The 17,383-nt window shown below is 40.7% G+C and overlaps 1 protein-coding gene across 2 annotated transcripts in view; it reads right to left on the bottom strand.

The window, feature by feature from the left end:
• RTN4 (reticulon 4) overlaps positions 1-3,973 on the bottom strand; it is a 45,173-nt gene extending 41,200 nt beyond the window's left edge. For both annotated transcript variants that reach the window (XM_017745259.1, XM_017745260.1), the window contains exon 1: positions 3,914-3,973. In XM_017745259.1, the coding sequence (XP_017600748.1) occupies positions 3,914-3,968 (55 nt within the window). In that variant the 5' untranslated portion in view covers positions 3,969-3,973. The remainder of the gene's footprint in view (positions 1-3,913) is intronic.
• Positions 3,974-17,383: the final 13,410 nt, after the last annotated feature.

The raw sequence follows: 17,383 nt of genomic DNA, 5'->3' as shown, positions 1-17,383 counted from the left end.
GCGGGGCCGGGGAAGGGTGAGGCGTCGTCCCGCTCCTGTTCCTTGGGCATCGCGCCGATCACCGCAGGCACATCCCCCTGGGGCGGAAAGCGGAGTCAGGCAGCGCCTTCCTCCGATGGGAATGGAAGTTTTAACCAAAACATGATGCAAAAACCTTCCCGTGTCTGGAAAAAAAACCAAACCAAACCAAAAAAAAAAAAAATAAAAACCAAAAACAAAAAAAAACCCACCAGAGAGGAAACATTGTCAGAAGAGACAAACTTGTTTAACCACCCGTGTTAGTGTAAGGCACTACGAGCAGATCTCATCATGTCTTTAGAGTATGAATTTAAATTGTGCATCTTCTGGAGGAAAGTATGGAAAGGAAAAGAAAAAAGAAAGGGGAAAAATGAAAGGAAAAAGGAAAAAACAAAAGAAAGAGGAAAGGGGGGGAAAGGAAGGAAAAGAAAGGGGGAAAGGAAGGAAAAGAAAGGGGGAAAGGAAGGAAAGGGGGGAAAGGAAGGAAAGGGGGGAAAGGGAGGAAAGGGAAGAGGAAACAGAAAAAAGGAAGGAAAGGAAGAAGGAAAGAAAGGAAAAAGGACTAAGAGGAAAGCAAAGATGAGAAAGAAAATAGGGAAGGAGAAATTTAAGGAAAGAGGGATGGGGGAAAAAAAGAGGAATGGAAAGAGGTAAGGAAAGAGGAGAGGGAGAGCAGAAGAAAACTTGGTGTTAGACTCTGGTGTGGTCTCCAGCTTTCTGCTCAGAGATGGAACATTGGCCAAAGCCCTTAGGGTAACACTTAATTTAACTAAAATAGCGTCAATTTGGATGCAATTTCCACCCACACAGCTGCCTCAGTAAGACCAAAAGGCCTTATAATTCTATATTTAACACTACTCCAACATTATTATGGGTTTTTAACCCACAGATTATTTATTCCCCCACATATGCCCATATAAAGAGATTAGTTCATGGAAACATTCAGAGCAAGCAGCTGCCAGTTCAGTGAGACACGAGAAGTGAAGGAAAAGCAGCAGCTCTCCTGTCACTTCCCTTCTGCCGTGTAGGATGCAATGGCTGCCGAGATGGACATTCCGTGAGCTGTCCCATTAGGCAGGGACTGACACCCTGGAGCAGAAGCTCCTGAGTGGGATGAGTTCAGTGTACCTGAGCACACGGAGGGACTGAGGGGCAGCTGCCTCTCACACTGCAGAGGGAAGAGTTTCTGGCTGGAAACCGGAGTTCAATCACCAGCTTCAGTTACTGTCTGAAAAACGGGATGGCAACAAGTGAATGGAGGGGCTCCAAGGGGTCCCAGCACTGAGTCCTCTCTTGCCTCAGGAAAACATATCGTGTTCTTTGCATGAACTGTCTGAACCCAAATACTTGTTGCTGCTATTTGTATTGGCAAGGCCATTCTAAGATACCCCCTTTTCCAATTAACTAGAGACCTTCCAGCTTCCAGTCCTAATTTGCTCAAGGCCAATGAATATCCTCTTACCACTTTTTCTTTTAATTTATATCGGTTTTTTTCTCTGAGTTTTAATTCCCAACAATACACTTTGTCTAGCCCTTGCCTTCCTAAGCTAACAGTGGAGAAGTTGTGCTATCACCCTTTCCCCTGCTCCTCCAAGCAGCCTTTCCCTGCACCCAATCCAGTCTCAGATCAGGCACAGGAAATTCCAGATGAGATTTTTTTTTTTTTCAAGAATGCACAAAGACATCAATATTCCCTATCGCTATCAGAAATTACCAGAACATATGTGCAAAGTATTTTTATAAACAAAGTGATGGCAACATTGTTATCCTGATGGAAATAAATGTTTCCAGGAGGTGAATAAGCCCTTGACAACCTGTGAGGTCTTTGTAAGTCATTCTTTGCCCCTAAGATTTTGTACGTTCTTTGACAAATTATCCATTTCTATTTTCAAGTCAGCCCCTTTTACAGTGATATAAGGGATGTTACAGCAGCAGCAGAATAGATGCACAGCAAATAAAATAGTTTGATTCAATAAGGTCTTTATAATTTCATCAGCAAATCTACTTTTTGCATCTCTTGGTTAAACAAGAAAATGGATTTTAAAAATTCCATTATAATATAACCTAAGGCAACAAGGTACCTTTAAAAATTTGTAAAATTCTGAGTATAGTACAGACACGGTGCTGAAACCAAATTTAACATATTTAACTACAGGGATTTTTGGTCATCTACAAGAAGGAAAAATCTATATATAATTTGGCTGATTTTATCAGAATACTTGGAAGAGTATCTATCATCAATTAAGGACAAATGAAAGGGGTTTTTATTTAGAGACAGGAAGTGACTAAAAGTCTTGGAGGGAAACAGGAAGGGAGTTCCAGATTCCCTGAGCAAGTCAAATTAACAAGTGAGAGGAAAACAGAGCTCTGCAGTACTGAAAGTATATTGCAAAACACCCCGGATTTGAGCTCTTTAGAAAAGTACTTTACAATTTTGCTAGGAAGACTGTCAACAAGTAGGATTATTTTGCAGATACTCAGCAATTTAATTTACCAACTTAGTTTTCGTGAGCTGTTTTCCTACAGCAAAGTTAGGAAGGAAAGCATTCCATGAGTGAAACCCTAGGAGGGATGTTTCTGAATTTCCACAGTGGTACTGCCAATGGTTATGTACTGGTGGGATTTTTTCAGTCCACTCCGATCTTCTGCTTGATCTTACACAGAAGTCATGATATCACAGCTTACCACAGACTAGGATAATAATGGTGATGGGATAAATGCAGTACTGTCTCTTCACAGCATGATCCAACAGAAACACCCTGATTTTAAAAGATAAAGTTAAAATTGAGAAGGTGGCTGGATTTCTGTCCCTCCTTTCAAGCTTTACGGACAATCTCCCAGGTTTCAGACATAATGTCTTTATCTCTGGAAGGATAAAACTCTGCAATTCTTTGTTTTCAGATTATGCCTCTGCTGCAGAGCCTTGGGCGTCAAGCGGATTTGCCTCACAGGTTTGTCTTCCCTTGAACACCTGCTGTACTTCTTTTCAAGATCAGCAGTGGGATATTGTGACAAAAATCACTGTTTAGTTTATTAATACAAATGCAGCATATGGAGAGGGGAAGGTGTGAAAACAATAGAACAAAGGGATTTCCATCTCTTGATGGTAACTGAGCCAGGCTGGGCTGTATCAGAATCTTCTGTGGGGCCTGCCTTGTCCTCTGCTATAAATAACATTTTTTGGTGATAACTTTTTTAACCTGTTATATTCTTTAGTGTTGCAGGCACTTCTTATTCTGGAATTGTTTGATTGGAATCAAGCCCATCCATTTCTATAGTAAATGTCCTAGTAACCATGTCAGTATACAGTATTCTGATTCAGACCGGTCACAACACAGCCTTTAGCACTCCCTTCAGCCAGCCAAGTGCTAAGCCTAAGTCTGCATAAATGAGAGCAGTTTCAGGACAGCTCTACAAGACACAAAGTGCCACCAGTGAAAAGCTGCCATTAGCTGTAGCTTTAAATTCCTACATCCAGGTAATTTCTTTTTGGTCTCTGTAAGCTCTCGTTCAAAGGGACCAAAGCTGATGCACGGCATTAAATGATATTACAACAGTGAACAAGAATACATCTGTTCATCATTAAAATAAGTAACATTTGAAGGGAACCGAAATGATAATGCTCTCCAGCAAACGAGACTATGACATGAAAAATTCACCTCACTAAAGCTGCACAGGGATCCACTGTTAATGGGATTTTGGTCTGATTACTCTTTTTCTTGGAAAAAAACCATTTAGGTCTTACTTAAAGGACAATACAATTAATTTTATGTCTTATTGACACTCCAAGAATTTTCTAATTCTCAGAATACAGGTACTTCCCCACATTAGGTTTAATGTTACTACTTGTCAGCCCCTCACACTTTCAAGAAATACAATTAAATTATTCACTTACCAGCTTGGCCATAATACTTGTCACTCTTAAGGAACATAAGGACCATCAGCTCCATTGGACCTAGACACAAAAAATCCGTTCTCTATTAACACCTCTTGCAAACGGCTCCAGGTTGTACCAACTACTTTTTCTAATTCATGTTCCCCCCCTCCTACTTTTCATTTTAAATCACCTCCACACTGACTCCAGGTACTGAGCTAGTGGTGCTATTCACCCAGTGACTAGAACTTCCAACAGTAAGAATGAGCACTGAAATCATGGCATTTTACCTACATTATTTTAACAGCTTTTTTAAAACGTAGGGATTTATTACAGTTATAATAAATTGGAATTTAAACTGGTTTGCTTTGTAAAGGGAAAAGTGCATATAATTAATTTATATTAGAAATCAATTTTTGCTCTTTCTCAGCATTGATATTGACTCACTTAGGAGAGAAACAACCTAGTAACCAACATTCAGGGTTATTCCCTCAGCTGCCAAATGTGCCCGAGGAGAAAACAGATTGACGGTGGCAACATTTTCACCATTACTGTAGACAAGGCTGATATCATCACTGCTGGAATTAGGAAACTTAACTATACAGGCAAAGTGTGCAGAGGGAGCAGCAGCACTGATCTGAACTCACATTTGAAAGGAAGAGCTGCTACTTTCCACTTCTCTCACTGCTTAATGACTTGTCCCTTGCAACTGCTTTTAGCAGGCTACAGCAGCTGGAGTCTTCACCTGGGTCATGGTGGTGCTTGGGGCCACAGAGGATTTCTGACTTCCAGGGACAGAATGTAGGGCAGCTTTGGAAAACACCACCAGGACTGGGATGTCTATCTTAGAGTATTTAGGGAGCTCTTCCTTTTATCTGGGTCAGACAAAGATAGGACAGCTAAGAAATGTCCAACATGACTTCCCTGCTTTCGCAGCATCACGGCCAGCTGGTCATACACTGAAGCCCTTTACCTTCCTCACCCTTCCCCAGATAAAATATTCCAGCTTTCGAACACTTCGGACAATTTCAGTTAACTGTGGTAGTGGCAGAAGATTCAAGGATATTAAACCCCTGATAGTTTTATAGAAACCAACAGCTGGCTAAATTACAGAGAGCTGATGAGCTCTCCTGTGGAGAGGGAGCCAGGAGAACCTGGTGGTTCCCCATTCCACTGGTGTATATATAAGTAGTTTTTACAGGCCTGTCTGTCATTTACCCAGATGGCAAAACCAAAAAGGAGGATGAGAGGTGTGAGAACGACTGAAGATATTCCAGGATAGAGATGCAAACAATGTAAGACCTGGAGCCATAGGAAACCTGAATTTGCTTGTTTTACTGGTTTTGGAATTAGTTTCTGACTGGTGTAGATAGGGGTATATTTTAGGTGAGTCATGCCAGTAGTGAAGACTACCTAAGTGCAACCACAGTGTTGGCAAGGGAAAAAAAGGAAAATAAATCTTGTAGGCTACATTCTTTCTGATATATCCTGTGAAAAGGAGCAGAAACAAAAGGAAAAGATACTGAGAAAACAGCACACGAAAAAGAAGTGGCACAGGGCTACTTTATTCCCCTACAGAAAACCAAAGTTCTTCAGACTGGTGGAGCATGATGTTTGGCAGGTATCCCTTAGTCTAAACTATTTTCAATGCATTTTTTTCAGTGCACAGCTTTTACTCTTCTCATTATAACTTTTGAAAAACTAACATATTTCAGTAAAAACTAGCTACTTGAATGACATGTAACATCTGCTCAAATTACTACCTCAGCACAGGTTGTTAGCTAAGATTTACTGGATTTATTCCATCAGGTAGAATCAGGTTGCTAAACAGTGCAAGTTTTAATACATGAGCCTGGACATAACTTGACCATATCCTGAGTAGAAATGCCTGGGTAAATTGAAAAAAACCAATCAGTTTGGCTTTAGAGGTAGTTAGTTGTATGTTATTTGTTTCTTATCCAATTCTACCCATTAGAAGTTTTTGAAACTAAAATCAGAATTCAGAACTAGCAGTCTTTTATGAGTTATCCAGCTAAACTGATTCAACACGGTTCTTCTAGATGATGGCTGCTTAAAAGAATAATATCATGGAATCATAAAATGGTTTGGGTTGGAAGGGACCTTCAAGACCATTTCATTCCCCCCATTCCATGGGCAGGGACACCTTTCACTAGAACGAGTTGCTCCAAGATCAACCTGGCCTTGAACACTCCAGGGAAGTGTAAATCACATAATCATATAATTCTTCAACTCTGCAGTGGGCTGTAAAGCCAATCTCCCTGAGCAGTTTTTGGACACTACAGCAGTAGCAGGTTTTTACCTACACTGTAACCTGGAGGAGGAACGAGGCACACAGATATGTGCTCCCTTTTAGGCTGCCACTGAATTCACATCAGTTTTAGTTGTTCTTTCAGCATATTGTATTTCTTACAGGGTAGAACTGTTTTGTAGATGTCCTAGCAAAAAAGCCCAGACTCAAAACAAACACCTATTGATTGGCATTTTAAATACATTCTTTGGATGTATTCAGAAGACAACCTCCTTGTTTGTATTAGTCACATCTAAAAATTCCTTCATTTTGCTCAGCAACTGGTGATCCCAGATTGCATATAGGCAGTTCCTTGATACTTTGGGGTGCTCATGTAGCTGATGTGATGGTCAAATGTACCTCTGGTCACTCATGTGATGTCTTTGCAGTACTTACGGAAGTGTCACGCTTACCTTCTACTCTTGCCTCAGAGAATCCTCAAATTCAGTCCACTTGCAGCCAAATCCCCTCAGCAGATCATCACTGCCCTCATGTTCTGCTCATCTGCCCTTCTTATAGCTTGGAAGTTCATACAGATGTTCAATTGTTGCACTGAATTCTTTCTTTGAAGCAAAGTATTCTTTCTTTTTCTTCAAGAATATAAGAAAAAGAAAATTGCAAGGCACCACAAAGTATATGCTTTTTATATTAAATAAGTGTAATATTCCATCCTGGCTTTTCCATGAGATGGGCAATGGTTACTACCTCAGGAGAATCAGCCTCTCTTCCCTCATTTGAGTATATTCCCCCCCCCCCCCCGCCTTAAAATACATTCTATGGATAAAACCCAATTTCTATGACTGCTCCAGAATGCTGAAATTGTAAAAGTAATTTATGGATCCCACTATGGAATAAGAGGGAAGACAGCTGGGAGCAGACAAGAAGAGATTCCAAAATGGACTAGACCTCCGGCCGCTGACCCACAGAACAGAAAGATCAGCACCAGCAACTGGCACCATCTCAAATCATTAACTTTAGTTCTCCAGACTGAAACAGCCCAGGACTGGGTAACTCTGACTTCTCCATATAGCATCCGTCTAAGCGCAACTAAATAAAGATAAACTTATTATTCCTAAAAATAGCACAGGATATCATCGCTCATATTTTTCAGAAATAGCAAGAGCTATTTAAACTGCTTTGACAATGAAATCAGGGGCCACAATATAAATACATAGTATATGATACATGGGTTCAGTTTCAGATCGTTTTATGGCAACTGAATGGTATTTTTTTTTGCATTCCCACCAATGTGTAATTTTTAACACACTGTTAGGGATTTTTTTCCTCTCTGCTTAGAAACTTTGGTACAAATTACAGTTTTTCCTTCAGTCTAAGTATTTTTACATTTATAGTTGTGCGTGGCATATATATGGACGGATGGATAAATACATATCCAAAATGTGAACCAAAAAAGCCAAATGTATCAGACTGGCTGGGGGACATTCGTCAGGTTCAGTTTACCCTCTGGAGTGCTCAGGCTCCCCAGTCAAGTATCAAGGCTCAGTGTGTTACACAACACTGGCACGTTACAAAGTCAATTCCTCCTACACACAGTTCACAAAGTACAATATAACAGGTGGATGAAAGATGTGTTGCGTAGGGGTGTTTTGGAAAACTGATGCAACAACAAACCAAAGGGGTCAGTGGAAAAAGAGCAGTCAGCTTTGCCACCTCTCGTTCTTGGGTAGTTGTTTTCTCTTGCAGATGTTTGGGATTTGCTTGGATTTGCAAGACAGGTCTTGAACAAGTAAAGAAAGATATACATGCGTTGAGAAAATAAAAGAGAGCTCAGAATAACATCCCATAATACTCGGTTTAGCTCCATATCCAGGCACTATCTGTTCTCTGACAGGTAATGGCACACACTCCTGTGAGCCCTCCTCAGCAGTAAGCTCCTAAGGCAAAGCCCCCATAATCTGCGATTTACAGAGCGCAGCACCACGAACCCACGATGCCGAAGGCAGCCCCTGATGCTGTGGCGGGGCTATAAATACCTTCTGCCAGCATGGGCTTTTTCAAATCTTTTCCAATCAGATTTCTCACCACTTGGCAGCCAGACCAGACACGTCAGCTGGGAGCACTGCCGAACCTGGTAACCCACACTGGCAAACTTCAGAGGAATCGTTCTGCCCATGGAGTTAAGGCATGATACAAAGAACAATTTCATTTTCATTTGTTCTGTGTCATGTCAGCACAGGACTGGTTTGGTCTAAAATCCTCTCTGAGCCTTGGCAACACACAGATGCGTGAGATATGTGTGTTTATAGCTGTGTCACCTGGGGCAACATCACATGGGATTGGACAAGACAGGCGGGTTTGGGGTTTGGCAATACCTAGATAAGGAACGCACATGGTTCGTGCATGTATTTGTGTTCTCAGTGCTGCTACACAGAAACTCTCTCCCTGCCGTAAGCTGTGTGCTGCTCTTCCAAAAATCCTGGTCATCCAACAGAGCCAGCACAGAGAATGGCTGGCAGTTCCTGCCCATGGGCCTGAATAAAATCAGTTTCTTGGGCAGAGCAACCAACACTGGAGCTGGGAGTTTTGGGGCTCACCGGCAATGGTTACGTGGGGGAGAGGTTGAAACAGCAAATGGGATAGGTGGGAAGTTGTGAATGGAAGCTGTGGACAGAAGCTGTGCTGGTCGCTGAGCAAGCTTTGGGACAGAGGACAAGCCAAGCAGATTCAGTCAGCAGCAGGTGGAGAAAGAAGAAAACAGAACAAAATGGAATCCGTATCCATGAGGTTTTGCAAAAGTGGCCTGTGGCCAGACATGAGAGGGTTAGGAGAAAAGAGTGAAATGAATCATGAGCCTAATATACAGAAATTGTAACATATGAAGACAAAAGGGAAAGGGCAAGAAATCCCCTTTTCTAGCACAAAAATAGATGAGGCAGAGAAACAGTGAAAAGTGTAATTTTAGGTTACCTTGCTGTACTGAATGTATTAATAGTTTGATTCAGTTTTATTTGAAAAGATGACAGAAGAAAGAAAGGGCATAAAGCCCTTGTTATAAGCAGAAAACCAGATGAGGCAGAAAACAAAAGAAAAATATTCTAATTTCAGGTTCCCTTGCTGCACTTAATGTATCTACAGTTTGAGTCAGTTCTGTTATTTTAGACATACAATTAAGTCTGTATTTTCTCTACTCACCTTTTTATTCATATTTATTTCTGAGGACCAGTTTTTCTCTCAGGGATGTGTATCTAAGTGTTACTACAGTAAAATGCAACTTCTTCTGGGTATCTGAAGGCAAGAGAACTAAAATCTGGTGCAAGATAAATCAAGAGACAGTTGTTACAGTGCTCTCAGTATGACCAGGACTGACTTTACAGCTTGACCTTCCATTCTGCTTGTTCCAGTTGTACAAAGATATCAAAATAGGAAGGTCCTGACACAATTCTCCGAAACAGCCATGCATTCATTTACCGAATAATAACAAATTTGAGTCTCTGCATTTATGAATATCACTCAGATTAAATTTCTTGTAGACTAAGAATCCAGCCTCAACTGACTATTAAGCAAAAAATCCCACCCACAAATAAAGCTGAAAAGATATTTGAATGTATAATAATAGTAATAAGCAAAACCATCAGTACGACTAAACCTTTAATGTGATTAATGCATTTTGGAAGGATTACACCTAAAACCTAGAAAGCACAAAGGAGCTGGGGAGAAAAATCAAAAGGTGTTCAGACTTGGAAATGTACAGTTGAAGAGATGCAGCTGCTCAGCTCAGCATTTCTCCTTCTGTACATCTACAGGACTGACAGTTCTGCCACTCAAACCCAGGGACTGCTGGGACCAAGGGAGAAATACAAGTGAGCCAAACTAACAAAGGTCTGGGAAAGCAACATGAAGCCCAGCTAGCAGGGGAAAAAGGACACTTTAAAAGTGGGTGTTATCCTAACACAGTTACCAATACTGATATAATCCTCAGCACTCACAAGGGTTTGAAGTTCCACTGATGTGAAGCCTTGCTGCAGTGGTTGGAGCTGTGGATTAGGGACCACTTTCTGGGCATGCAGCAGGGCAGAGAAATCCTCTCCTTCTTGGTTCTCCAGAGGGAGCTTTTCTGCACAGCTCTGCAGTGGAAGGAGAACAACCTCCTTCTAAGAATACACAGCACAGCTTTACACATTAATGACATTGGTAAACTACAGCATTTTCAAAAGATAACCCAGGAAATGTGTGAAACCTTGCAAAGGTGTATTTGCTTCTGGGAAAAGGGAAGCAACCCTTAATTTTTACCAGCCTGGGAAAAGATTAGCTCTAGAGAGTTCACATTATGCATTTAAGAGAATTGTCACTAAAATAAGATCCAAGCTTCTTAAGCAATGAGCTATTGGATGAGACCCTCAGCTTGCACGGATTCAGGCTGCTCCAGTGCAACTCCCCTGCTGGGGATTGATGTGAGCTCAGCCCCTGGCTGGCTGCACTCAGGCTGGAGAGGTTAAAGATTACCTACATGAAACATGGGCTACATGAAAAGCACAGTACCAGCAGGTATCTCTGTGCTGAACGCTCCAAGCTAAGGGCTGATACCAAACTCACCCTGTGTCACAGACTCCTGAAGCCCACCTTCCAGATGTTTAGTGCAGAGCCAAAAACCACCTCCCAATGCCCTACTACATCTTTCAGCCCACAGTAAACACCAAAAGACCAGAGATTTCTTCTTTTTACTTTCTTTCTTCTTTTTTTTTTTTTTTTAAATGAATGAATGTAGGTCTCTTGACAGATAAACTTTAGAAATACTCTACCTTCAAAATTGGTTACATTCTGTTTCCTGTTATTGTCTCTAATCCCCCGCAGCAATCTTCCTCTGCGTATTTGAAAAAAGCAAAACCAAGCTGGGAATACTGCTATTGTTCCAATTTGAGCCCATATTCCCACTCCTTTAGTTTCTACTTGGGATGGTATGCAGCACTGACACCAAAGAGACGGATTTAGTAGGACCATGCTGTGCTCTCAGGAGGACAAAGAAAGAGGCATAAAAAGGGCTTTGCAAAGCTTTTTAAAAAATCAAGATAAGGTTTTAAAGCAATTGTTGTTTATAAACTTTTTTTCTAGAACTGTATACTAGGTTTTGTACAACATGCATTTTTAGTGATACCTGGCCTCACTGCTAACTCTGTGTCTTTGATAATAAGTGAATGTTGCCACTCCATGTATTTTTCAGAAATTAATGGAATGGGATGTACCCAAAAAAACGATCTTTAACTGCACCCATTTTTTTGTGTTTGCAGATTTCATCTAATCTTTGTGCTTGATTCTAAGCTGAAAATACTCCTGGATAAAGTCTACATATTTCTAAGAACAAGCAGTTCAGATATTTCTATTCTAGTTACCACCATACCACAAGAACTGAAATAGCATCAATTAAAATCGTCATTGACCTCTTACAGAGCACTGATATAAGGGCCATTCTCCCCATGTCCCAGCTGCTTTTTATACAACAGGGTATTTGATTTCCTCTGAACAGTTGATAGAAAGATTAAACTGTCCAATGTTTCCAATTAAAACCAGTTTGTGTTCTACAGTGGATTTAACTACTTCATTAAATCACTCATTATGGATCTCCTCACAGCCCTATTTTCAGCTCTTTCCTTCAGTCTGTAAATTTTTCAGTTATGGATCTAATAAAACCATCACAAAGCCTAAATTTCATTCATATGCCAAGTATCACAAAGATGTAATTAAAAATCATTACCAGGATTCCATCTGCCACTTCTGTGCACTGTCAGTGCACCTGACTCCTCTGTAGGCAGAGTGCTAAGAAGTCTGCAAATTATTGCAGTATGAGCAGAGAAAATGCCTGTTAGGTACCCTTAAACCCTGTGATCCTTTACAACATCTCACAGTGCTCCTTCTCAACCCTAGGGACCAGCACACAACCAGTGTGCCTTCGTGGGAGTGAAATGCTCCTCCTTGCTTTTTGGGAATATTGCCAATCCACTTCCTTGCCACTTTGGGATGCGCCTGCCCTTCCTCATGTCTGTGTTTTGTTCCATTGAGGCCAGCGTGATGTCAGACCCTCTCTGCTGCTGTGTATGCATGCAGAATTAATAGACTTCATCTGCTACAAAAAGATGTTGGCAGGAGTTTTGTTGGCAGCAGGCAGAGTAAGCACATAACTCCTTTAGAGGCTTAGTTACCCTGGTTGCAGCTACATTCAATATTGGCCTCAAGGTGCTTCCTCTTGACCTTTAGAGCCTTGTGGAGTCGCCACTGAGCACTTTCTCCATGACAGTGATTCCCTCACCTTCCAAGTGCCAAACCCAGGCTCACCTGAGTCCTCCTTGTCCCACCAGCAGGTACCAGGTGTGCCCAGGTAATGGGCAAGTCAGCAGCACGGACTGTCTTTCTCCTGCAGACATGTCCAACCTGCTGTGATCACCACAGTTACACAGGAGTTCTTACTCTTTTTTACCCCAAAATGCAGGTTTGGTGTCCAAAGCTACACGGAAGTCCTTTATTTCTAAGTAAATGCTGCATCTGGTTGCTATAAATTAAAATACAAACTGCAGTTGTCACTCTCGGTCACTCTTCCCTCACCAAAACAATACTGAGCTTTAAGAAGAAGGTGACAATCAGACACCAACCCTGATGACAGTTCCTATCACTGGATGAAAAGATTAAAAAGAGTGAGTTCTCTTTGGAGATTTTCGGCACCAAACTGAAAAGACTGTTTCAGCATTAGGCAGCAAGTATGGGCACTCACAAAAGAACAGTTTTTTCTTTTTTATTTACTTTGCAGGGGATGTGCACCTCAGCTCTCCCACAAAAATGGTTTTCAGATTAAAATTTTAAGCTTTTTTTAACAGACGCTGTTTGCAGAGGAACATGTGGTTGTGTTTGAATGGAGGGCATAGCTTGTGTTTTCAAAACTCTGGTTATATTTAACAAAGTACTGACACAGGCCTGCAATGCAGAGGGCTTATTTCTGAGCTTTAAAAGCCAGCATAAAAGGGGAAAGCTGATACTGGCCTCTTTTTACTGGAAAGTTTGGCTCAACTCCAATCTTCCCTCCATTTAGAAAGTAGTTAAACTACTTGTCAGCCTAAGAAAACAAAACTACTCAGCCACTTCACCTTTCTGGGATCATTTTCCTTGAGATCTGTTCCCTAGTCCTATTCCATGTGCCTGAATTTCTGTGGCAGTCGCAGGTCAACATAAAGAGAGTGACAAACCCCTCACTCACTGTGCCTTCGCTGCAGGTACCCTGGAATTGCTACAAACCAACCTTTTTATCATAGTAAAAAGAAGGTGTGGTTTGGTTTGCGCCTGTCAGAGGGGCTGGGGGAGTTTTCACAACAGAGAATCAACACTGCTTTTATTTTAGCAACAAGAGCTGTTCAAGTGATGGTATTTAAGGAATGAGGTCACATATTCAAGCTGTTTAGATACAACAGTGTTTGGAGATGTCAGTCAGGCTCCAAAGTAGATAAAAAGTGCATCAGCTTATCAGCCAGGCATTTCTAGTGCTGGGCACGCAAAGTGAGCTCCAGCCTGGCACACAAAGATGCTGCTGAAGCCCTTGACATTATACAGCGGTTAGAAAATATAAATTACAAGACCTGATACATGTCTCTGAATGCCTACACTTCCATGGTTCAGGAAAAAAATGAGTGTTCTTACCCGAGTCAGTAGATTTTCTCTGTTAGGAAAGGTTTCAGTAAGAGAGGTGTTGCAACAGGAAATCTTACACAATCTAACACATTTCCTTACTAAATTGGTGAAACTTACTCAGCAGTGTAAAGTACTAATCTGAGTTTATAACTTCATCCAGATATAATTAATTAACATGGAATATTCGGCTCAAAATTTTTGTCAAATTACCAGAATATATGTGAGTGTTCCCACATATCCATACAAAGACCATAATCTACTCTAAGTATCCCATTATGTGAAAAAAGGGGCAATGGCTGACATGGTCAGAAATTAGTTGGAATGATGGTAACCTCAGTAGAAATTTGCTTGATCACAGCAAGACTTGTATTTGATCTTTTGTGGAAAGATCAACAAATGGTTGATAGTCAAGTCCCAATCTGATTTACCATAAGCACTTCAACTAAAATCCACAGGAGTGAAAGCACTGAGACCAGATTTTACTTGGCCCACACCGTTGACTATAAGTTTCTTTTCAAATGTAGTCAGTTAAAAAATTAATCTCCGTTTTCCTAAATATCTGTAGCATGAAAAGTCAAATGCATGGACACAGACAAGTCTATCTGAAAAATTTATATTTTGTCTCCCAGCCTACATAAATCCAATGCCTTTTCACTCCTGTAAATTTGTAACCACTGTAACCACTCAGTGGTTAGCAAGTGATATGGCCTTTCTCAAAACACATGTTAAAAAAAGTATTTCCCTCCTCAGTTGTTACAAATATATTTCTGGTATGTGTTTAAATTATAATTCCTGTTACAACAGAGCCAAAAATTAGGCATAATAATTGCTCCTCTGAAGAATTTACACTGACCAAGGCTCCACATTGAAAATATTTCCATGCAGAGTTCAATAAAAGTATTCACATAAATATAATAGTTCATGTGTATAAAAGTTGCAGACTCCAGCCAAAAAGATGATGGTACACAGTACAACCCCCTGCAATTGTCTTTAGTACACACAGGGAAAACCAGGCTGTCAGGCAGTGATCTGCATTCAATTTTTATGAAACCGTTCATGCCAAATATCCATCCTCTGACTTCAAAGATGCAGAAATATTTCCAGGCCTCATACATCAGCAGATACTTACATTAGGGTGTAATAATTTACATCATTACAAAGATATCAAGATTGGGCCTTTGCACTGGTAAATATTCCAATAAATCTTATAATGTTTCTAGCTTCCCCTAAATTTTATTTTACTGTTTGTGTATTGAAGCAACAAGATTGCAACAGCAACAAAAATATATACAGCACACTTGGATGTACATTGCTTCATGTTTACACTGGAGCCAAACAAACCCAGCAAGCCCCACCTGCACATGTGACTTTTACTCAGGGAAATAAGCCTGTGTTGCTTAACTGCAACACTGAGGTGCATAAAGAATTAGCTCCAAAGAGAGGACCTGAATTTCAGGAACTATCCCTGAGAACTTGCTGGAGCACCTGCTCCCATTATTTCTGTACAGCCCCAAGGCACTGCAGAATTAGCCCTGTATGATCCCAGGGATCCAAGAGTACTTAACCATAACTGAAAGCTATCACAGCTTCAGACTTTTCCAAATGGGATCTTACAGAAGATTCGTTATGGTAAAGAGGAACAGCAGACAGATGTGTAAAACCTTTGGTAGAGACTTACTTCCTAGCAGTCATGCAAAAGCATGACATAATCCTGTTCAAGCATAATAAAAAATCGAGCAGCAAGTTAAGCAGAGAGTTATTTCATTAAATTCTGACCAGAAAAATTAATTCAATAACTGTCCCTTTCCCCCTTATAGCCCAGACAGCAACCACCTGGACTGTAGGATATTCAGAATTTATCTCTGGAGAGAAGGCAGAAATGTGGAATGTCCAGCTGGAGAAACGATCAGTGAAAGTTCTGCCATTGAAAGTGAAAGTACTGAAAGAAGCAGCCAGTGGGTAAACTGAGACAGCGGAAACTGAGTTCCTGCTTGAAAAAAAAAACTTTTCACTGACATGACTACAATTATTCTTCTTAATTTCCACGCTCTATTGACCATCCTTTTCTTTCTCTTCCTCCACCAACAGTAGACAGATAATTTTTGTCCTTTTCTTGTTCCAAAATGCAATTAAAGCCTGTCTGAAACAGACTGATTTTTCTTTCAGAGCTTTGATCTTGCTCTTTCGACTTAGGCTAAAAACTTTTGACCAAAACTCTCTTATCTGTACAGTACAATAAACACCTAAACAACCTCTCAAACAAAGGAAACCTATCTCACCTTGCCCATTAAGCAATTTTCAACCAAGGTAATTTACTTCCATTGTAACCAATTAAAAGGGTACTAAGAGCATTTTACCACTTCATTATTTATGTTATCAAAGTGTGGGTGGTCTACCACATCCAAATGTCTCGCTTCATGGCAGAACAAAAGCGTTCATTTGACATTTCAGAGTCAGAAAATCTGCCATTGCTTCTTCCGGGTGGAGTTCAAATAGACATGAATGACTGAGTCTGTTTTGGTTATTTTACCGGATATACCAGCAATTACAAGTGTTTCTAATTTTTTGTTAATTGAAGGTACATTACAATTGTGCTACACACTGTACTTATTTTGGCCAGATCCTCAGCTACAATAAACAAGGAGACACCAATTATGTTAATTAACCTGTGTCATTGAGGCCAGCTGAATTTAACTGCCTCCTGGAGGTGTCTGGTTTTTAGGCTTGCCCTTGTTTCTTGTGGAGAAGCAGAATTACTGACTGTAAAAGCCAACACAGCAAAGGCCACCAGAGTAAGCCCGGAGTAGCCTCTTCTCAAATCATACACCCAAATCCAGCAGTTTTAAAAGCAACTTCTGACCTCACTTCAACACTCTGCCTTCCTTCCCTTCCCCTTTTCCTCTATAGTTATTTCCGTCTTTCTATGCTTGTTTCCTTCAAACACCTTCTAATCTTTTTATGGTTTTTAAACAAAAACATATTTTAATTTTTTTGTATTTGGGGAAATAGTGATGAAATTCACTGGTGATTAATAAAGGGGACACAGAGCTGTGAGGTGACAGCAAACCTTGTCTCCCAGCCTTCGTCTCCAGATTACACCAACTCCTTAGGGAATCTTTCCTCTGAGTTCCACAGACATTAAATCTTCATGGCTTGACTTACCCATCTTACATAAATCTGTAGCCTAAATTATCTATACATTTACCTGTCTGTGAAATAGGTTTCTCTTTCCCAGCCCCTGTTGTGCTTCACACATTTTCACCTGCCAAAAACTAACACTGGGAAATTTCTTCCCACAAACACCCAAGTGGGAATCCCCATGAAATAACCTCTGCAATCTCTCTTTCACCACAGAGCAGTATGGCATAACCACACTGGGCTTCTGGAAGAAGCTGATGGCTGCATCTGTCTGGGGACTCCACGTACTTTGAAAAAAACCCCAAATATTCTCAGGTTATTCAGCTCTGAAAAAAGCTTGCCTCAACTAAAGGCTTTTCCTGCCCCACCTTACAGCCTCACCTAAGTAAGACATATCATTACAGACAGCACTTTTT

This window comes from Corvus brachyrhynchos, unplaced genomic scaffold (genome assembly GCF_000691975.1).
Source record: "Corvus brachyrhynchos isolate BGI_N302 unplaced genomic scaffold, ASM69197v1 scaffold69, whole genome shotgun sequence".
In the NCBI taxonomy this organism is placed as follows: domain Eukaryota; kingdom Metazoa; phylum Chordata; class Aves; order Passeriformes; family Corvidae; genus Corvus; species Corvus brachyrhynchos.
Note: the sequence above shows the minus strand (reverse complement) of the source record. Positions and strands in the feature narration are given on the sequence as shown.